This window comes from Pipra filicauda, unplaced genomic scaffold, assembly GCF_003945595.2.
Source record: "Pipra filicauda isolate LSUMZ 115617 unplaced genomic scaffold, ASM394559v2 scaffold5_size6683894_pilon, whole genome shotgun sequence".
Taxonomy (NCBI): Eukaryota; Metazoa; Chordata; class Aves; order Passeriformes; family Pipridae; genus Pipra; species Pipra filicauda.
The window spans coordinates 919,134-941,553 of record NW_024104754.1 but is presented as its reverse complement, the minus strand read 5'-3'; the positions used below and the strand labels follow the sequence as shown (position 1 = coordinate 941,553).

Here is a 22,420-nt window from a genome sequence, read left to right as displayed (position 1 = left end):
CTGTTTCTTGCAGCGGGAAGGACGTGCTCAAGTGAGCAGTTCACGTGTTCAAATGGACAGTGTGTCCCGAGCACATACTGGTGCGATCGAGTAGAGGACTGCATTGATGGAACAGATGAAAGAGCCTGCCGTGAGTCTTAACTCTTAGCATGAGATCTGGTTTCATCTCATCTCTCTGGCATTTTAATAAATTTGTAAGATTAAAGGGCCTGTTGATAGACAAGATGACCACAATATGCTTCTTGTTACAAGAGTTTCATTTCAGATTCTCTTGTGTATTGAAACTGGTGTAGTGATACAGGTCCTTTATCTCAGAACTCAAATGCAAACTGCCACCACAGGATTGGGGCTTCTTGTTTCTCATCATTTGAAAGATAATTATTACTGCATTGGGAAAAAGTAACCATATTTAATTGACTTATAGCTTTGGGACATTCAGGGCTAACTTTGCCAAATTTTTTCATATTCTTTTTTCCTGCTTCTTGTGAAATCAGTAGTAGTTATAACCTGTGTAGAAAATCAGAATTTGACTCCAAATCATTTTTTTGAGGAACTTTAACCCTTTCAAAAGCATTTGTATTCTAGACTGCAGCTTCCTGTGGAGATGATTGGGTCATACTGTATTCCGACAAGTTGTTTATATTGTGCCAACAACATGTAGATGGACAAGTAGTTTTTTTGAATCTAACTTCCCCAGAACTGAGTTGGCCTAACTGGTGACAGTCTCCCTAGATCCTGGCCTAGGTTGAATACTGATGGAAAGGAAAGCTGTCCACAGAACAGAGACCAGAAATGTTTTTGTCTAATATGTACACAGCAGTGTGTAACAACATGTCTGTTCATTGTTAGTACTAAGGACAACATTCACACACCCTGAGTGACATCTAACACATAAGCTGCTATTCCAGCTGTTAGCATTTAGTGTGCCTTTGGGAAAAAGACGTAACTGTATAGTTCACTCAGAACCAGACCCAGGATGGGAGGTGAGGAAAAGAGGATAGGATGCTAAGAGATGGATAAGGGAGTAAGAAATAAAATGTTGTTAAGGCTGAGCTTAGAGGAAAAAAGGTCATGTGCACATGCTGTATAAAGGAAAACTAGAGTATTGCATGGTCAGCCAACTGCTAGTGTGTTTTATCCCTGACTCACAAGTGACTAAAAGGTACACTATGTAGATTGAAAAGTCATTTAGAACTATATGGTAGTCTGGAATAAAATGTTACTGAGTCATCCAACTTGGAACTTATTATGTGGTAGACCCACAGCCAGTTCTGAAGTCACCAACACAAATGCCTAAAAGCCAAGATTCCAAGTACCCCATATCATTGCTGGAAGAATATCTTCTGTAGATTGGTATTTTTTCTCTCAAAGTTTAGAGGAAGAAAGGAGATTGGTAACTTTGTTTAACAAATGTATGAAACATTAAAAAAAATCCTGAAGAAAAGATATTTTTTTTAAAAATGCAGTATCTGTGATAAGAAAGGGGAACTGCTGAACGTCTCTGAGAAACCTGTGAGTAGTCATTGAATAGAGTGTGGAACACTCAGGTGCCACAGTGTGATTGTTATAATGCAGTAAACCTATGGCAGGCTGGGAGTGGAGTCCTAAGGGTAATAGTTTTTAAGACTAGAAGCTGCTGTGATGTTTGAAAATTGAAGTGCGCATTTTATTTCATTCTCATCTAAGTAAATTAGAAAGGCAGTTAGGAAGGGGCCCTCTAGATATGTTAATAGTAGCACTCTACTCCTGTGTGGGAAACCCACTGCATCATTGCTGCATCAGCCAGTAGGCCCCCGTGACTGTTGTGAAGACAGCATATTTAGCCCCAGGGAGAGGGACTGTCTCCTATCATTCAACAGCCTCTACTCTGGTTTATTAGGCTATGTGTTGACAGTCCCTCTAAGACAGAAGAATGACTGTGACTTGGAACACTGAAAGTAGCTGTGTTGGACTAGTTTAAAGAAATGTGACAGTGCTGAAGACAAGAAGATCAAGAAGAATGTAATGACAAGATCCTTGAGGAAGGCTGGTTAATTTTATTGCCTTTTTTTCTTTGCAAGGCCTGGAACTTTAAACAGAAGCCATAACATAGGATTAACAGTTTGGTGATTTTATGATTAACTGTACAGTAGGGATTAGTGTAAGTGTTCGATTTTTGCAGCAGATTCTATTACTTGCTTTGACTATTATTTTTCCCCACTGTTTAGTCCATTTCCGTTTCCACAGTATCTGATATAAACAAATATAAGAGGAATATTACTATTTTAGCCTTTTCATTTGTCATTAGTTTTTCCTTATTTAATATGTACTAAAAGGTTTCATAAATACAAATGAATCATCTATGAAAAACAAAAGAAAAAAGTTATTTGTAATTGATTCTGTTATTTCATGGAGCATAACAAAATGCAAATGTATGTCCGTTTACTTATGCCTTGCACTCACTGATCTCTCCTGAAGCAGATTTAGATTGTAAAGAAGATAAAGTTTTGTTGCCGAATAGGTTACACTATTTAAGAAACTAGTCAAATGCAAAATGTCACCAATATAAAGTAACTCTGCAATTAAACGTGTAAAAAAATAGAACAAAGGAATTCAGAGCCCTAGTCCATTTTACTGCTAATAGGATTAACAGCAAGGGAAAACTACCCATGCAGGGGCTAAGATAAACATCAGAACAATGTTTCAGCTACAGGTCATTTAATTAGTGCATTGAAGCTGTTTTAATTTCATAAAATTGTGGGTTTTAATTTTCTTTAAATACATGTATCAGGCTGTTTTTCTAGCTTTTTAAAATAGTCAGCAACTAGCAAATATTTTAATTTTAAAACTTCAGAAACATAAAATGAAATGGGAGACTATTTGGGGTAGCAAATACTTTTTGGGAGTAAGTAGTCAATACTGGTGTCATTTTTCTGTGTTACATACTTTATTTCTCTCAGTTTAAGGTAGAATTCTCTCTCCTGCCTCAGCTTCGTAGTTGAAAAATGAAAATCCCAGCCCTGTCCATTTTGCTTTGCTGTGACTGACAGAATAATGTATCCTTCCTGGATACAGCTCTGGCAGCTGAGCACTGCTCTGAGGCTGTGAGGGAGGAAGGGGAAGTATGTTAAAGACATGTTGTTTGAGGCTGATGGGCTGAGTGTGAGCCTAGAGACTCTATATTTTTGATTCTAATTTTCATGTTGAGTTGCTGCCATAGGTCAACTGTCGAACCTGTTACTTTTTGCCTCTTGTTTGCTGTGCTAAATAGCTGTTGTGGTCAGGAAGTAGGCAGCCAGCTCTGGGATTAATTTGCGGAGATCAGGGTGAAAGTGGACAGAGATCAAGAACTGAAGAAATCATAGGGGATGTAGTCGAAGAAAGAAGAAAAAGGCCATGGTTTTTTTCCTACAGGGAAGTAGCAAAACTGGATCGTGGTAAGAAAGGCAACCAAAGACTAGAGTGTCAGGGATCAAAATCAGGAACTAAGACCAGGAATGAGAGTCTAGTCTAGTCAGTCTGCCAGCTCTGAAAGCATCTCTGCTATGAACACTGCTTAGCATCATCTAGCTCACAGGATTCTTGGACTTGGAGTAAGTCCTCCTCCTGGTGTCTCCAATAGTCCGTGAGCTGTCTGGGCAATGTTTTGCCGCCTGTGAGGTGGTGACTTATGGCAGTGAGTCAAAGGGATTTAATTAATTTTATTTTGTAAAATGTTTTGGAATGTTGCTGCAATAAAAGACACTTATAAGTAGGAAATTGCCATTTATTATTATTTTTTTATTTCTCCTACTTGTAACATGGATTAGGATTACAGAAGGTTACACTTTCTGACTATGTGACAGAAATTAGCTTCTGCTGAATCAAAAACCATTTGCAACTGTTTCCTGTTTCTGTTTTCATATGGACTTATTTCCAGCTTGCAGAACAAAAGTGTTAGACAGAAAGCAAAATAATGTAGGTTTAGCAAGTCCTGTGACATAGGTTTCAAGCATCTTCCACGGGTCAATGGAAACATGCCATTTCAAAGGGATTTGCAGCTGTTGCCCCAAAACAGTTAAAAGGAACAAGGTGCCTCATCTGTCACTTGTGCTGGCGTTTGCCAGTTTGTGTTTTGCAACTGAAGTGCTGGCATGCCCGGGGAGACAAATTGTGTAGAAATATTTTGGCTAAGAAAGAGATGCCTAAGAGAAAGGGAGAGAAAGAAGAGCTCCCTTTCTTCCTGAGCATTGGGAATGAACATAGGGGAAAATAATTTCCTTCTGTTTTCACATATTGTCTTCTAGGAATTGTGATGACTAGGGAAACATTTTTTCTTTTTAGTTTTCTGTAGAATTATCCACAGGTTCTTGGGAGGAAAAGATAAAGGAAACAATTTCATGTTGGAGGCTCTTGACCATTAAAAGCAAGGTGAAAGAAAACAGTGTTTATGTTTTTTCTGTCCCTTCACTTTTAATGCCATGTTCAGTCTTATACTGCCTCCTTTCACTCTCTCCTCTTGTACAGCTGTATTCTCAGACCTCCTTGGGTGCAAACTACCTACCTTGTTGTCCTTTTAACTCAGAACCTTATCCTTCCTTTTTAGCTCTTTCCAATTCAACTGTCACCAATGCAGAAAAAAAGAAGTTCAGTTCCCTGAAAGAGAACCCTTTCAGGTCACTCACAGAGCACAGAGACTTTTTCCATGTGCCCCCTACAACAGAGGCAGTATCATCAGTTTCTCTGATTGGTGTCAGTTCTTGCATAGCAGTGGGTTTTTATACTCAAATAAATCGATCTTGAATTGGGTGCGTGCAGAGAAACCTTAGTTTAAATAAAAATTCAAATAAAAGCTAGGAAATGTTTATTGTGCAAGCCCCAAAGCAGTGCCTAATGTAAGAGCTCCCCACTTAAATTCAAAATGTCATGATAATCAGTTTCCACACTTTGTTTGCTAAAGAGCTTTTCATTAAGCTAAATTGTATAGGTCTTCTGGTTTGGGGAGTTCATCCCGTTCCTACCCTCCTCACTGCTCAGGTTCAGATTCTTTTTTTCCTTTTAAGAAGTTCCCATTTGGTGATAGAAGAACTAAGCTCATTCATTGCTGATACTTTCAAAATTTTGGACAGAGAGAAAGGGAGTTTAAGTTCAGTTTTTTTGCAGTTGAAGGACAGGCATTCCTTTGTTTTCAGATATCCTAGCAGTGTTATGAAGTTCTGTTTTGGCTTCCTTCAGTCTCTCAGCATCAACACCACAAACACAATGCCATAGGTGCATCTTGTGTGTGATTTCCATAGGGGCCTTAGCTAGACACCATTGGAAAGTGGTTCACCCTCACAGAAGCCAGCATTTCTTGCTTAATTCTTTTACCTTTGCTACTTCTCCTCACATAAAAGTAACCCAGCTACTGTGGAACTGTCCTGATGGCACAGATGCTCCTGAAACCTGCAGTGCATTGGCTACAGCCTTTGGTGTAGCTCACAACTTTGCCATTATTCATGAGGATTAGTTCTTAATGCCCAAAATAATTAAAACCATTTTATTAAAATAATATGCTATAAGGTACAAAGAGTACAATGTACAATGCATAATGCAGTGAAAAATATCTTTCAGATCAGTGAGCAGGCCGTGATCAGAACTATAATTTACTAAGCACCATCTTTTGACAGAGGATTGGGAATGGGATTACCTGTACAGAATTTAAAAATTAAATTAATCTCCATTGGGCTTTTCAAAGAATATTCTTGCTTGTGCAAGTACATTAAAATAAAGAATCTGTATGCCAAGTAGATTTGAAAAGAAAATAAGGAAAAAGAAGCATTTGTTCACATTTTGGTAAACCACCAATTTAGTCAGAATGTATATTTTCAACTCTCTTCAAAACATTTTTATTTATTGTTCTGTTTGATATTTTTACAGTAATTTGCATTTATACAATACACTAGATTATATAATATAATAAAGATTTTTCCAGGCTGAGGACATTGCCAGGCTTGTTGCTGGAGAGAAGACGTTGACAATGTCTTCCTTCTTCTAAGGGAGTTTAGTATAAGCTTGAGAAAATCTCATTACTGACTAGATCCTTAGTTTGCCTGGGCATTCTTGAAGAAGCAGGTGCTTCAAGGCAATGGGTTCAGCTGTCTATTTGCTTGACATTTAGTCTATCAGAAACAGCATAGAACATCACTGGAGGTATTTCTGTGGCATATGAAGAAAAATGGAGAAAATCACAAAGCTGTCCAATATAAATCCCTTAGAAGCTTTTCTGATTCAGTGCAGTTACGAGCACATACCTTGTATTCTTCTTTTTCTTCAATGTGCCCTGTAATACTAACAGTATTCTTGTACTGCCATAGCTATTTCCCCTGGGGAAAACACCAGAGGGCCACAGGTAGCATGTTTTGAATTCCAGGAGTATGAACGAAAATGTACCTAGATGAGATCCTGCTCCATCTGCTTTATTAACTCTCAGGGAAGTAAAATGGGATAAGAATTCAAACTGAAAATCTAAAAGGTACAAAATGTAATTTGGCTCTTCTGTGTCTTGAGTTCATTTATCTTCTGTATAGAGACAAGAGTTCAATAAAACTCACTTCTAAAATCAGCAATTATTTGCTTTCATACTTGCCACTTAATTTTTGTGTATATGGCAATGAGCTAAACTATGAGCTCATGTTCTCCCACTCAGCTCTACCATGTGCCTATGCTTAATTTGTTAGATAGTTCCACTGAACTCACTGACTGCTTGTATAAAGAAGTATTTTCAGAATTGGTTTTGTTTCAGATAATCCCTTGTATTGGCCTGTAGGTCATCTACATAAGTAGAATATGAAAAAACTGAAAAATCATTATTTCCGCAGAATCTGTTTTCTTTTCTGAAGGAGAAAAGCAAGTAATAAAAAAGAGAGGTCCTAACATTGACCATGGACCTGGAAGTTTAGTATCCTTGGCTTATTTAGAACAAGTCCATAAAAACCTGAAATATCTGAGTTTGAGAACTCATGACATTCTAAGTGGACCTAGGAACTGTAAATTTCTGGAATTCCTTTGCTATTTAAACACTTTTATAAAGCTCAAGAAAGTGGAAAACAGAGGTACAAATAAATTAAACAAATGTTCACTGCTTGCTCTCTTGTTGTGTTGCATTGTTTTCTGTCATATTGTGAACTATTTGGGTTGCAAATCTTTTTGGGATGTGGGAGGGCATCTAATTTTTCCCTTGTTGCTTGCAAGGTTTTGTAGCATCTGCCTAGAGGATATTTTTTGAATATCTGTTGGGGAAGAGAGTAAAGGGATTGTTAGTCAGTACTAGTACAGGAAGTTTTGTATTACCTTTTTGTTTTTCTTTAAATCAAGATATTCTGTTGACACTGAATGTGTATGACTCATTAGAGTCTAAGATTCATGCTAATACTAAAGGATTTTTATTGCAGACTACCCAAGATGTGAACAGTTATCATGTGCAAATGGAGCATGTTTTAATGCAAGCCAGCGATGTGATGGCAAAGTTGATTGCAGAGATTCTTCTGATGAAGCTAATTGCAGTAAGTACCGTGTGCAGAGTGATCCCAAACAAATATGCTTTATAGACCTCCTTTTAGAGTTAAAGGCTATAGTTTTCTGACAGATTTTCTTTATGTCTTTCTGTGCTAAAATGTCTTTCAGCCCATGGCTGTACCAGCACGCAGTTTCAGTGTGCTAATGGAGAATGCATCCCTCGAGCCTTCATCTGTGACCATGATGATGACTGTGGAGACAGGAGTGATGAAAACTCTTGCAGTATGTTTTGGGATTTTTTCAGTTTCTTTAACTGTTTTACTAAGAACTGGTTCAAGCAAATAGCAGGAAGTAGATTGCTTGGCTATACAGCCGTCGAAAGCTAGTCACTGTTCTACAATGACTTTTTTGTATAGAAAGATCAAAATTGCAGTACTACTTCGATATACTTCTTTCAGGTTGTCTTTGCTGCTAAGTCCCTGGGTGTATGGTTACTATTTGAATTTTCTGGATTCAGTGACAGTTTGCTTCTTCATACAGTTTCACTTCTTCATTCTGTTGTCATATTCTTAATTTCAGCATGACCCAGAGATAATTCCTTTGCTCTGAAATACCAATTAGCTGCAGCATGCTATTGTTTTTTGTCCAGATTGATTTGACTCTCAACATTTTTATTTTCTGATAGATGGAATGAATATTCTAGAATTATTCCTAGTGACTATAATGTACAACTTTATGGACTGATAACTGTACAGATACTTGTCCTTGAGATGTTCATGTGAGGTCTTCAATTGACTGCTCCATTTCTGGAAATTTCTTGCTCATTCTTTTCTTCACGATCAGGGTATCCTAAAATACTGCATCTCCAGCCAGAATCATGGCTGTACAGTTATCACTTGTGTGAGCTATATATAAAGGTCCCCCACTGCTTATAGGATCTAAGTTAGTTTTCTATTTTGTGTTGCAGGAAGGTCACATGTTATCATGTAGTTGCTCTGTGCTACCAAGGGCATCACACCAATATAATCCCATGCCACCTGCCCCCCCCCCACATACTCCACCCAAAATATTTCTCTTTTATGTCTTTGGCAATGCTTGTCCTTTGGAGTACCCATAAATGTTTCTGAACTCTTAGAATAGAAGGCTTTGACATAAATGCTCTTTTTTTTTTTAACTCTGAAGGCATGCAGATATTTTACCTCCTGAAGTCTTGAGTATCATCATGTCCACTTTCAGGAACCTTGCTAATAAGGTGTTCTGCATCTAGTTGCACAATTAATTGATAAATTTAGCCTTCCCTTTTATTACTGTAAAGACTTAGAGCAGAATGAAGTTCCCACCTACAACTAGAACAAACCAACAGTGTTTGCAATATATACAAGATATGGAACTACCTCAGTTTTTCAGGAGGTATTATAAATGACTGTTCATTGCTGAGACAGTATTGCTGTTTTTAACCTTTTAGCCACTTAGAACAGTTAGATTTTCTCATGTTTCTTTCCTTAGCTTATGCAACTTGCAGAGGCAACTTCTTCACTTGCCCGAGTGGCCGCTGCATTCATCAGAGCTGGATATGCGATGGAGATGATGACTGTGAAGATAATGAAGATGAAAGAGGATGTGGTACATACTATTACTAACTTCTAATGGTATTTTCAGAGGAAGATCACACTAAGCTACATCCTTGAAATTTTGACCAATCAAGATGTTCTCAATACATTTTATTTCTGTTAAAACCTTAGAATTATATCTTAATTGTTTCTTCTTTTTTTTACTTATGCAGTATTTTTACTGCTGTGTGTGTGAGAATTATTGTTGTGATACTGAGTATGATACCAACTAAGTTTAACATATAGCAATATCTCGTTTTTTACTTTTATGTATTCTCTTTTATATTTTGTTTTGGTCTTCCTATCTGTGGAGATTTTTCAGGTCATCCCTAAGGGGACATGAGGCATCTAATAACCAAAAGTAACTGATTGAAAATGAAAGTAACTCAGTTCCTGCCAAGATTTTTTGTGTGAGAAACAGAAACTTTTTAATGAATGAATGTTCTTTTTCATTGGCTTTTTCTATGATGAGCATTATTCTCTGTATCCAGACAGCATTTGTGTGTTTTGAAACCATAAAACTATAGTTCCACTTCTGGTGCAAGTTAGTTTGAAGCTAAATGGTTTTACTGTCTCTAACAAAAGAGAAAACTAAAAGGATTCATGTGTTGTCTGCACAAGTATTGTTTGCATGACAAGGAAGTATAGATGATGTTTCTTTATAGTCTTTCCCAGCTGTGTGCAAGAAACAGAAAATCAAGGAATAGAGAAGTTTTGCGAAGTTGTTAGAGAAGAAATTCTAAGTAATATTTGAAACATAATCTTCAATTACTCCTGTTTTTCTTTTCCGTAGAAAGTGGTCACCATGAGTGCTACCCAGGAGAGTGGGCCTGCCCTGGGTCAGGGCATTGCATTCCAATTGGAAAAGTGTGTGATGGGACTGCAGACTGCCCAGAAGGAGAAGATGAAACTAACATCACCGCAGGCAGACACTGCAGTATGTGTTAGAATCAAAAACATACACAGAATAGCAGAAACACCAGCATTGATATCTTTTTATATTCACCTTTTGTCTCCTAAAGAATACTGAAATTTTGGAAGCTTGCTATTTTCATTGATACTGTTCTGACTGGATGATCTGAAAGAGGCATATATGCTGCAAAAAACCCCATTCCTTTTGTAAAACAAAATTTCACAAATAAGGATTTTAACTTACTCTCCATATCCTAAAATATGTTCACAAAGACAGAGAAAGGTGTGCTATATGCCTTTTTTGTTTAAATATCTGTGTTTTTCCCTTTGTGTAAGTGAGAAGGAATGTTTTGTACTGATCAGAACACAGGATTGAATCAGTGTATCCTGAGCTTTGGCTAATTCACTTTACAGATTAGAGTTTTCAAAAATATCTTCACCTGGGATGCCTGTTTCTCCAGTTGGTGGTACACTGGGTTTTCTCTGTTGGAGGCAATGAGCATGCATAGTTCCTCTTAATTTCTTATGAACATTGAATCCCTCTGGGAATAAGGACCATGGTATTTTAGGTTTTTAATTTCTAGGAAGATGAAAATTCTTATTAACAAAATCATGCTTTTTGGATTAGGAGGGTTGAAAAAAATAGTAGAAAATTAAACTTTATTGTAAAAAAGCACTCTTGCTTTGCTCAGTGGCTTAGTAGCAACAGCAGATATGGGCTGCAAAGCAAGGTGTTTAACAGAAAAAACTGAGGAAAAGGAAGATGAGAAAGAAGGAGGTGGAAGTCAGTCAGCAATTGTTTTATAATCATAACTTGTTCACCTATTACTGAATTGTTTATTAAATAATAGTACAGGGAAAGGCAGAAATAGTGAAGGAAAAAGGAAGAGGGAGAGAGAGAGAAGGAAAGGATAAAGAAACATTCATCCATGTACACAATCCAGCCAATATATTCTAATATATTGGAGTAATATAGATATTCTTCTTAATATAATATAGTAGGTTTTCTTCTGTATAAAAGAGTAAATGATGAGGTTATGTGCCAATAGATGGAGTTCAAAAATATGTTGTTCACAAGTAGGTCTTGTGGAACAAGGTATGATGCATTGCAGATGGCTTCCTCTGTGCACCTTTTTTACACAGCCCTTACCAGTGATGGTTCATATAAGATTGATGCTTGTGCTTTAACTCTGTTCTAAAACCTATTAAAACCAGTGTCTTATCTTCTGTCTTCCATGTCCTTGCCTGCATGTATGTAAGTGTATGTGCTTTTATGGAACTTTAGACAACTTTCTGTGCCGATTTGCTTTAAGAAGCTGTTCTTGACATTGTAGGCTCACTGTAGAAAAGACTATAGCTTTGTAACTGTTAGTGAGGCAGAAAGCTGTTCTACTGGTAATGTGTGTGTTTCTGAAATATTTCATTTCCTTTTCAGACGTATCCCGCTGCCCTGCTCTGAGTTGCCAGTATCGCTGTCACTCTTCTCCAGCAGGAGGGATGTGTTATTGCCCTGCAGGATATACAATAAGTAGCAATGACAGTCGTACTTGTATTGGTAAGTGAAGCACAGTGATTACAGATATCTTACAGTCATTACAGATATCTTGTACCTTCTCACAGCTCATTGGGAAAGTTTGAATTCCAGGAAGGTGGATAAATTCTAAGTGGGTGGATGTACTGGCAAATAAAAAAATCTCAGGAGTCAGCAAAAGAATAAAAATCTTAGTAGTATAATGGCAGCATGGTGACACAGAAACAAACCAGAGAGATATCATGAAGCTCTCTTTCACTTAGGCCTTAAAGACATAGAGACAGCATGATTAGATTAAAAAAGATTAACTATTGGATGGCTGTTTTATTATCAAAATTTTTTACCAGTCTTTTAGTGGTTGGATAGGAAGAGTTTGTTTCTGCCTCACTCATTTGTGTTGTATGCCTGGAAAAACAGTTAGTGATGTCTAATTGTCTAATGATGTCTAATTAATTGGTACTTTTGAAAAGTGGCTGTATATTAAGACAGTAGAACATTATACTTGAAAATAAAAAGGTGCTTTGCCTTTGGAAAGGCTGTATCTTCTATGGGGTTTCAGTATATACATGATTTACATGAAAATGAAGACTATATACAAGAATGTAAAGGTAAGTGAGGTGTTTTGGTATTGCATTTGTATTCTGCAGCTGCTGTAACTTGGTAGTACAAATGATTTATCTCAGTAGCTGGAAATAGGGTAACTTCAGAATCATGAAGGTTAGCACTGCCTAATGGCGAAATACCCGTCATGGATTTTCAACCCAAGCTATGGTGTTTGTACTCTTTGAAGTATTCCAGATGCTCAGCCTCTAATGAAATTTTTGTATTTTTGGGAATATTGAGTGACCTAGGGCTGTATAAGCTGCAATGGTAGAATAGTTGCTCTTTAAAGAGACAAAGGAGTAAGGCATAAAATTCCCTCCATTCTTTCACTCTTATGTGGGAAGTACATGAAAGATACATTCCCAAACCTGGTGCAGTCTCAGGGAGTCTTCTGTTTTTCTTTGCACTGTAAACCTAGCTGTCTGATTCAGGCTTGTGAACCTGAGTCAATGTATTTTGGTTTGCTGAGATCTAGACATATATTTGTATTGGCAGCAAGACTTGGCATGGAGAAATGGCTGATGGTCAGTAGTGTGTAATTCCAGATCTTAATTTAAATCAAAATTATGAAACTATAGTGTTAATGAAGTGCATTACTTTTTGAAACTGTAATCTTTTCAGTTGTCTTCATTTGGTTCTGGATCACTACAGATTGAAGGTTTTTAACACATGGAAGCTGGAAAGCTACAGAGGACATTTTTTCAGTACCAAAATGTACTATCCAGGAAATATTTAATTTTCACTTATGTGTTAATCAGCATTTAAAACCAGAAGTTCAAATAGGAAGCATATTTAAGATCTCATTTTTGCCTTTTTATTGGCTTAACAGTAGAATTACCAGTTTCCAGCAATGTAACGTATTCTATTCAGATTTTCAAGTGAAGTAGGGCAGACTTTTAATGTCAAAACTGTGTGTTAAGTATTTTCAGAAATCTGAGTTTAAATAACCACTGATAGGATGAAACACTAGACAGTGTTCAGATCTGAATGCCTTTTTTTTTTTAATGAAAGTAATTTACATTTAAAAATCTTTGCTTTAAAAAAATGACTAGTTAAATATTTCACAATTTTATATGTAAAAGATTCTGCAGCAACCCTGTAAATTCCTTGTAGAGCACATCTGTGAGTTCTTGCTGGGTCATCCTAGTTGTGCACTCTACTTGCATGGTATTTTGTGTGTCAAAATTAACTTCTTTGTACTTTTGCTGTCTGGTTCTGGTCCACAGCCAGCTTTTAATTGTAAATCAGACACCTGCTAGCATGGTACCAAGTCTGAGCTAATAAACACTGCCTTCTAGCAGGACTTACTGGCCTGAGCACTGCACTAACATAAAGGTAGGGCTCGCCTTCAGAGTGGGCTTAAATCCTACCGTGTGTGTGTGTGCAAAGTGTAGAGATCTGTTGCAGGAAGAATACTGCACAGACATGTTTTGTATTGTGAAATGTAGATAATGATGTCCATTCCAATGATTTTTCTCCCAAACAGATGTGGTTTGGGTTTTGTTGGTTGGTTGGTTGGTTTCTTTTCAGAAGGGCAAGGGTGCACGTAGGTCCTCAGGCAGGAAACATCAGGGTTTTTGTTATCCAGAAATAAAAACATTGAAACATTGTGGAAAAACATACCAAATGTCTTCTTCCATGCTATAGTTCTGCAAACAGATATAAAGCAAGCAGAGAGGACAAATTTGCAGCTTCCTAATTATGACATCTGTTTTATACAGAGCATTGTTTATTAATACGCCTTATTCACTTGACAGATTTCGATGACTGTAAAATGTGGGGTGTCTGTGACCAGCTTTGTGAAGATCGTGTGGGACATCACCAGTGCCACTGTGTGGAAGGTTATTTCCTAGAGCATCATAGACATTGTCGGGCCAACACTTCAGGTTAGTGCAGAGCACTTCAAGTCTCCTGCTGTTGTTGAGCTAATAGATAGATAGGTAAACAGATAGGTGAAGTGGGGCAGTTTTCATGGCTTTGCCATGCAACTGTGTTTAATTTTAACTTAACTCTGCCCTTAAGGACTTATGGTCAGGACAGCATTCAGAATATCAGCAAATACCAAAACTCTCCATGTCCTGGCATCTGTAGTCTTTTGTGGAGCTGACCCTCATCAGGGCTGCTTCTCCTCAGATCAACAAATGTCTTCTAGGCTCCATTGCTTTCTCAGCACTCCGGGCTTCTGCAGAGTTGGGAGATCATTGCCAGAGCCCACCTGAACTAAGAAAATCTTGTTCTGTGGGAGGCAGTTTCCTGACATGCTCTCTATGGAAGTCAGTGTGACCAAGAAATCAGGAAACCTTGTTTTTTCTAGAACTGCGCCAGAAGGTGGTTTTGCTGAATGGTGAGGTGAAGCACTTACCTGTGACAGAAGCCATGCTCTTGGCTTCCAGTGTTCCAGAGCCTGAACTTGGCAAGAACTTTTGCCTCTTAGAGTGTGGTTCCCCATCAGCTGTAAGCAGCTGCTCCTGACCTCCTACTCTGTTCTGAAGGCGCACCCTGGGAAACCCTTCCTTTTGGAGATGTAATGTCCTAACAAGCTTTTGTGTGAGGCAGGTGTTCCTGCCTGCAGGAAATCAGTGGGAAGCTGAGTCCCTGATTGGCATAGCTGATTAGCAGCCTTGCTTCTTAGAAAACCATAAAGTGCTCAGTTCCCTCATCCTTTTTTCTTCAGCCACATCTGCAGAGCAGTCATCTCACAATTTTCCAAGTATGTCCTCAAAAAACATTTGAGGTAGTGAAGCTTTTTGAGGTAATGAAATATGTCTGTATTAAAACATGCATGTCCCAGCACTTGGAATGATTGTTCTGCTTCCAGAAAAATTCAGTATGTTTCACAAGAAGCTTTCCATTCAAATTATTGTCTTTTGGGCAAGTGTGTTGAGTTTCTATCTTATTAATGGGAGAATTTCATACTTGCTCTAAATCAGTTCCACTGGATTCATTTTAGCTTTAGTAGAAATGGTCTTTAGCATTTAGGTGCTTTGAATACGTGTTTGTGCCTGGTTTTCTCCAAGTGTAGAAACCAAAGGCAAATCACAGGAAGTTAGTACTCACATAGAAACATTTATACAGATTGTAGTCTGAGCATCCATCTAGAGTTTTGTGTTCAGTATGTGTGAACCAGTATGTATATATTTCAGTGCCCCTTTGCAAAGTATCATGCCTGCAGAATAGTCATATATTTGTCACCCCTGCTTTCAGCTGGTGTTGCATCAATTATTTTTTCCAATGGCCGTGATTTACTGATTGGAGATCTTCATGGAAGAAATTTTCGTACTTTGGTGCAGTCACAGAACCGTGGGGTTGCAGTTGGAGTGGACTTTCACTTTTACCTGCACAGAATCTTTTGGACTGATACGGTGCAAGATAAGGTGGGTAGAAATTTCAAGAAGAATATATTTCTGTGTATCTGGAAGGAGAGAGCTACAAGAGGCAGAATGTGTTGATAGGCCCTCATTTTTGAGAGCCAAAGCTGGCTGTATTTTTGTTTTCTAACAAAAAAGCTCCTTGAAATGTTTTATGTTAATGACTGCATTTTTTCAACTATACTATTACATGTGACATATTAAACAAAGAATCCTATTATATGGGAATGTCTTGAGCAACTTTTAGTTTTACTTGAGACAGAGTCCAAAAAACTAATTAAGAGAAATAGTAGACATTCCTTCAAAACTGAACAAATTTTTCTTGGTAATTTTTTGAAACATGATCATTTAAAATGTAAAACCTGTGTGCCTTCCAAGATGATAAAAATCAGATTTCTTCATATACTTCAAATGGCACTGTAATTGAGCTTGGATAACAAATATTGACAGTATTTTGTGTAATGAGCCAATATTGTGTTACTTTTTTTTTTTTTAAGAGAAATTATTTCAGCTTCAAGATACAGTAGAGCAAAGCAACTTAAAAATAATCTGGAGACTCTTGTGGAAGTTGGATGTCACTCTTGTTCTTTTTCTCTGTGCATGACTTATGGAAACCAGAAAAGTCCTAGGTCAAATGCTGAAACTCCACAATCTTCCACTCCATGTTGATTGTCATGCAGAGTGAAGGAGGATGCATGACCTAGCTCGTGCTGACACTATGAATGGATCAGTTTGGTGTCACTGTCATTATTCTGAATCTATGCATAAGAAGTGTAGTAAAAGCTGTAGTTTATATTACAGTGCCATGCTGGTTCTGTTGGAAGGCACACTCACTGCACGACTGTCAAGTAGGACAAGATTTGTATGCACAATTTTTGACTTGTTCACAATTCCGGCATTTTGATTTTCACTGTAGTAGGTTCCCATTGCTGCAGTTATGTTGCCAATGGCTGAATTAAGTCAGAGTCAAATCTGCACTTTTGTGAGACAGGAGATTTATATACTGTCTCTCGGTAAAAGGTATAAACAAAAGATAATATGGAGTTTCTCACTGTACACCCCAGATGCCCCAATGTAGTTTAATCCTAATTAATTAATTACAGTTAATCTAATTAAGTCCAAGCTAGTATATCCAGATGAAAACAATAACATTTAGAATTTTCTTAAATGATGTATTTTTCCACCTGGTGTCTTAAAATAATAACATTATTAGGGCATTTTTGGTTGTCCTTTTTCAAGATTAAGATGTAAACTAAGCCAGAAAATTGTGGGTTGTGTTTTGTGTCATCTTTATCTCATTTAGTGTACTGCCTGATAACCTAATGCCCATAAGCTCTTTCATCAACAGGGTTTCCAAAGAACAGAATAGACTGTCAAGTGGCTGTCTAGATTATTGGTACCTGGATCTGAAGAATATTTTAAATGATACTATTTCAGCTCTTATTTTTCTTGCATATATTTACTTGTGGTAATCTGTGTTTTCATTTAAATGCATTCCAAGCCTTATGCTGTTGTTTCAAAAAAATAACGATTTCTAGCTTTTCATATTACCCAGTGTTATAATCACATGATTTCTGGATTTGTAACACTGTGTTTGGACTGTTTGCTTCATGTAGCTCTGAGCTTGCTGATAAAGTAACAACACTATTTCTTCTCGAGCATGCTGTTAAAATTAGCCTTAGGTAAAGGAGACCACAAGCTGAGACTTCTCCTTTCTATCAGGACAGAGAGCTTTCCCTTTCTTTCTGCATTTTGCAATTTCCCCTTAATGGTTGGTGTAGTAAGAGCTCCCCCTCTTGTTTCTAGTCACTGTTGAGTGCTTCGCTAAAGCTTGTTCATTTGTTGTCAGTCAATGAAAGTACTGGGTTTTTCTTGATCCCACAAAAGCAAGATCGACTCTTTTTTTTTTTTTTTTTTTTTTTTGCGTGGTTTGTTTTTGTTTTAAATCGAGCACTTAGTCACGTTTGCTAAAGCACAAGGCTGCTTTAGTCTGTTACCTTGTCCATTTTGCAGAAATGCTAGTTGAAGGCAAGCTTCCTGTAATTCTTGCATTGTTTTCCAAATTTTTGCAAAAAACTGTAAGCTAAAGGGCAGCTTAGTGGGTAACTTGGTTGTAGCTGGTGGCCAATTACGGATCTATGCTCAATGTGATGATAAAGGACAAGTACCATGTGCCTTGTCATTAGCAAAACGTCATGTGGGCACTGACAATATTTGTATTGTTTTCAGGTTTTTTCTATTAATATTGATGGCTCTGATTTCCAAGAAGTATTAAATGTTTCAGTTGACACACCTGAAAACCTAGCAGTGGATTGGGTTAACAATAAACTATACGTGGTTGAGACCAGTGTGAACAGAATAGATATGGTTAACTTGGATGGAACAAACCGTGTGACTCTTATTGCTGAAAATCTTGGAAATCCTAGAGGAATAGCACTTGATCCAACTGTTGGGTAAGTGATACTTGCCAGGTAATGGTAAAGGATGTCAGAAATTCCTTTATACCCATGCAAAAGGAGGACAACTAAGAACAGCAAAGTGATCTTTTTAGAATCAGATATAAAATATTTTAAATATTTGCATTGTATCCTAACCTGTTCTGCACCTTAAGTTATGAGAGAGCTCTGCACTGCTTTTATTGCCAGTGTGTGGAATCCGTTTCATGGCTGGAGTTGTACATGGACGAGCAGCCCTGAAAATGGGAACTGTGGAATTGCCCTGCAGAGGAGCAGAAATTATCCTCAGAGATTTCTATTGTAATACCATCCATAGACCTCCAACTATCTGAAATAAAGAGGTGGAATGAAGCCAGGAAAGTTAGAGTCTCCTAACCCGTGCACTTTGAAAGTGTATGTGAGCCATGAAAACCTGGATCCTCAGAAAATGGGAAGAGGGATTTCATGTGACTTGTAGTCTGGGCTGCTGCTTTCATAATGCATCTACTTGGTTCATTTCTGGCAGTAAACGTCAGTATGTAATTTAATAAGGAAACAAACAGTATTTCTGAGGTCTTTGGGGTGAAAGCATATTTCTTTCTGGATTTATTCTTTAAAAGAAAATGCAAATTACTTCTTGTGTAGAAGGTACAAAGTATGTTTTCATAGTATGCCAGCTGAGAAACAAGCTCTGTCCCGAAAGGGTACTGGTTTTAAATTCCATGTAAAACGTTGGAGTTTCTTGTAAAGTCTCCAGGAAACATGTCACACTTTTCTTTTTTCTTTTTTCTCCCCTCTATAGTTACCTGTTTTTCTCAGACTGGGACAGTCTTTCTGGTGATCCAAAAGTGGAGAGGGCCTTCATGGATGGCACAAATCGTCAGGATTTGATAAAAACAAAATTAGGCTGGCCTGCTGGAATAACTTTGGATATTGTGTCAAAGAGACTTTACTGGGTTGACAGCCGGTTTGATTACATTGAGACTGTAACTTATGATGGACTTCAAAGGTAGGATCAATATTGTTTCTTGGAGGTTACAGATATACTGATCATTTTGTATCCAGTTCAAAGAAAGAGTTGTCTAACAAAATGAGATACACAAAGGAGGAAAATTACAACATGAAGAATGTGATACACCTTCATCTCTATGGTGTTATGCTTCTTCTAGACAGTCCTTAATTCATGATTCATTGCCTTTTTTCTACCTTGAATACCCTTGCACTTATTTTATAATGTGCATTTACAGTCCACCACTGCAATACACATTTTTAGAGCATTTGCTTTTTACTATTTTTTCAATTATATTAATTGTCTTCCATCATAATTTCTTTGCATTTTTTTATGAATGAATTTATCTGAAATATTCCACACCAAAACACCAATTTATGGTTATTAAATGCTCTTCTTACATTTTATAAATGTTCACTGTCAAAAATTAAGTCATCACTCCCTTATTGTGGTACTGGGGAGTCTAAATCACAGCATGCAAGAAGGGAGTGCTTGAACTTCTATGGGACTGTGTCATACAGTATAGTGTTAAGAAGCCTACTTATCTCTGCGTCTGTGATTAGTGTCAGTTATTCAAAGAGAAGAAAAAAATGTCCTCTTTTGCATACCTTCTGTATACTGACTTGAAACACAGTCCCCTGCTCACTTGACAGGTTTATTGTTCAATGTATTTTTTTCACTTACAAAATGATAATGTTGTTATCTTTTCACCTTTACTAGGGTTTGTAAGATATATTTAGTAAAATAGATAAGACGTGTTTAGTAAAATCTCTGGGGTTTGGTGATAAAAACTTATCCCTTACAGCAATACCAAAAATTGTGTAGGTGTTGTGCAAGTGGGTAAGAGGCAATGGCATAGTCTGTGAAAAATGTTAAAATAGATCTTACTGTCCACTTGTATCAAATCTTACATGTCTACCGCATGAACCTAAATCACCCAGGAAACTGTTAGAGTTAGTCTGATTTCATAGGGCTTTCTTCATGACTTTATGAAAATAAAAATGTGGTGTCATTTTTATGTATTGTGTGAGGACTTACATGTCTGTTTTTATCTCCTAATATTTGTCCAGAAAAATATTGTCACAATATCTTTCATAGAATAAATACAATTTATAGCATTTGGTTTTCATTGGTTTTGCATGGGTGAGTAATTAAATCCAAAGGAAGTTGTTTGGTTTGTTTGTTTGTGGTTTTGTTGTTGTTGATTTTAGCTGGTTGCTTCGTTTTTTTTACTGCATACATAGGATTTTATTTTTGGCCAGTGGCTGTTGGGGTCATACACTTTTTACATTCAAGGTTTCTTGAATATTTCAAATTGCTACAGATGTCTTTGATTTCCTTTGTTTGACCTCTTTCTCCAATTTTTTCTCATTATGAATCTTTTTCTGCATTTGTGAGTCATCACCTTTATTCACTGTGTTTTCTTGGAATTTGCTACTACTTTTGCTGTATTGTCGCTGCTGTATCCTTTATGTTTATGAATCCTGTATGTTTATCTTCATCTCTTCAGTTTATTTGGTATTTTTCATTTGTACTTTGGTAGCGTCTCTGTTGAAACAAAAGCCGGTGAATGAATTAAAAATATTGTATCTTTTCTTCTATTAATAATGTTATTTTCTAGATAATATCTTGTAAATAATTTTCAAATCAACTTCATAACAGGAGAACTGTAGCTCACGGAGGCTCACTGATTCCTCATCCATATGGAATCACTTTATTTGAACACAACGTTTATTTCACTGATTGGACCAAAATGGCAGTGGTGAAAGCTAACAAATTTTCGGAATCTAACCCTCAAGTGATCTACCAGTCTTCACTGAGACCTTATGGAGTGACAGTTTACCATGCTGCCAGGCAGCCATATGGTAAGACCAAAAGTAGATTATGAAGGAAGATTTAGGAACTGTTACTAAAAGTTGGTAAAAATTATAAGACCGTTATTTTGGTATAAAGAACTAATAATTACGATACATAAATTTCTATTTTAAAACTGGGCTGATTTTTGTCACACAATGGTTTCATCCAGCTCCTGTAGCTAATGAACTGTCAAATGCAACATTTAAGAGTAGAGGGAGCTTGGAGTCATATTTGTTAGAGTCAAACTTGAAGTTTGATATCACTTGAGTGATATTGATGTTTGGGACTTTTTTCCTCAACACTGCAAAGAATGCAGTGGGAAAGGCTATCAGTATTCAAGGAATTCTGTGAGATATAATTCTGAAATAGGTCTATATGCAGAAAACTGTAGCCCAAATTATAACCTTAATGCTGTGTACTGAGTGTCTCTGCATTGAGCTGAATACCTTGAATGATGGTTAACTCTGACATGATTTCAGTGCATTCCAGGGTAGAAATGATGAGGTGTGTTTTCCTTGTAATGTAACTCTCACATGGTCCACATGACTTATTGTGGATGTTGAAAAAAATCCTGAAAAATCAAGATAATCATGCAAGTGGGTTAATACAGGAAGTTATAAACCTATCTTGCTGTATTATTTTCCAGCAAGAAATCCTTGTGGAAGTAATAATGGAGGATGTGAACAGATCTGCATTCTCAGCCACAGAACAGATAATGATGGACTAGGTTATCGCTGTAGGTGTATTCTGGGCTTTGATCTACATGTAGATGGACGACACTGTGTTGGTAAGAAAATGCCTTGCAATTGTTGGAAATAGCACTATTCCATTAGCTCTAGAATGATGTCTAGAACATCCTTCTTTTCTTCAATAGCTTTATGGGTTCAGTATCCTGAGGACTTCATGGTTTTTCACCAGAACTCTTTTTGACAGCATTAAATGTAATCATTTCTGCTGAGGTTCATTTTAAGCCACAGCAACTTAAACTCACCACCTTTAATGAGTATTTTAAGAGAGTTACGTACAGAATATATGTAGACAGCTGTATGATAAAACTCTTAATCCTGAAATCAGGCATGAATGCTTGCTAATATGTAGCTTTTACATTATTTTGAACACGTGTTCAAAGTCTGCTTTCCTGTGCAGCAATGTGCTGATGAGGTTGGCCTTTTCCCTTTGAACACACATGGCAAGAATAAGAGATTTAGTTTTGGAGCTGTGGGTATCGATCAGTGATATTCTGCTTCCTGTTTGAGTGCAGATGGAGGCTTACTATGACTATTGGCAAATTAAGACAGATATGTTGTCTGTAGTTTATAATTTTACTATTTGACCATGTGTTTATCTGACTAGCCCAGATATGGTCTGTTTGTATGGAGGCTCCACAAAGCCTGTGAGTTATTTTTTTATAGGTAACTGTAAAGAGGCAAGCACAGAAGATGATTTCTGCTTCCATAAGGGTAATGTTTGCTGTAAAAGTGTATTAGGACCACAGTAACAATGCAAGAGGAACACCTGACCACATCATGTAATATTCTGGTTTGGATTTTGTTTTTCTTCAATTTTTAGGTCTGTGAGTATTTAATCTCTTTTTTCCTACTTGCAGGCTATTAGCATGGAAAATAAAGCTTGTGAATAAG

At 37.1% G+C, this 22,420-nt stretch overlaps 1 protein-coding gene across 1 annotated transcript in view; it reads left to right on the top strand.

Moving 5' to 3' along the window:
* LRP2 (LDL receptor related protein 2) overlaps positions 1-22,420 on the top strand; it is a 119,773-nt gene that overhangs the window by 23,742 nt on the left and 73,611 nt on the right. Inside the window, exons 5-16 of the mRNA XM_039387984.1 lie at positions 14-130; positions 7,392-7,502; positions 7,624-7,737; positions 8,962-9,078; positions 9,859-10,002; positions 11,413-11,532; positions 13,869-13,997; positions 15,316-15,485; positions 17,709-17,932; positions 18,717-18,923; positions 20,586-20,788; positions 21,427-21,567. Coding sequence (XP_039243918.1) covers positions 14-130; positions 7,392-7,502; positions 7,624-7,737; positions 8,962-9,078; positions 9,859-10,002; positions 11,413-11,532; positions 13,869-13,997; positions 15,316-15,485; positions 17,709-17,932; positions 18,717-18,923; positions 20,586-20,788; positions 21,427-21,567 — 1,797 coding nt within the window. The remainder of the gene's footprint in view (positions 1-13; positions 131-7,391; positions 7,503-7,623; positions 7,738-8,961; positions 9,079-9,858; positions 10,003-11,412; positions 11,533-13,868; positions 13,998-15,315; positions 15,486-17,708; positions 17,933-18,716; positions 18,924-20,585; positions 20,789-21,426; positions 21,568-22,420) is intronic.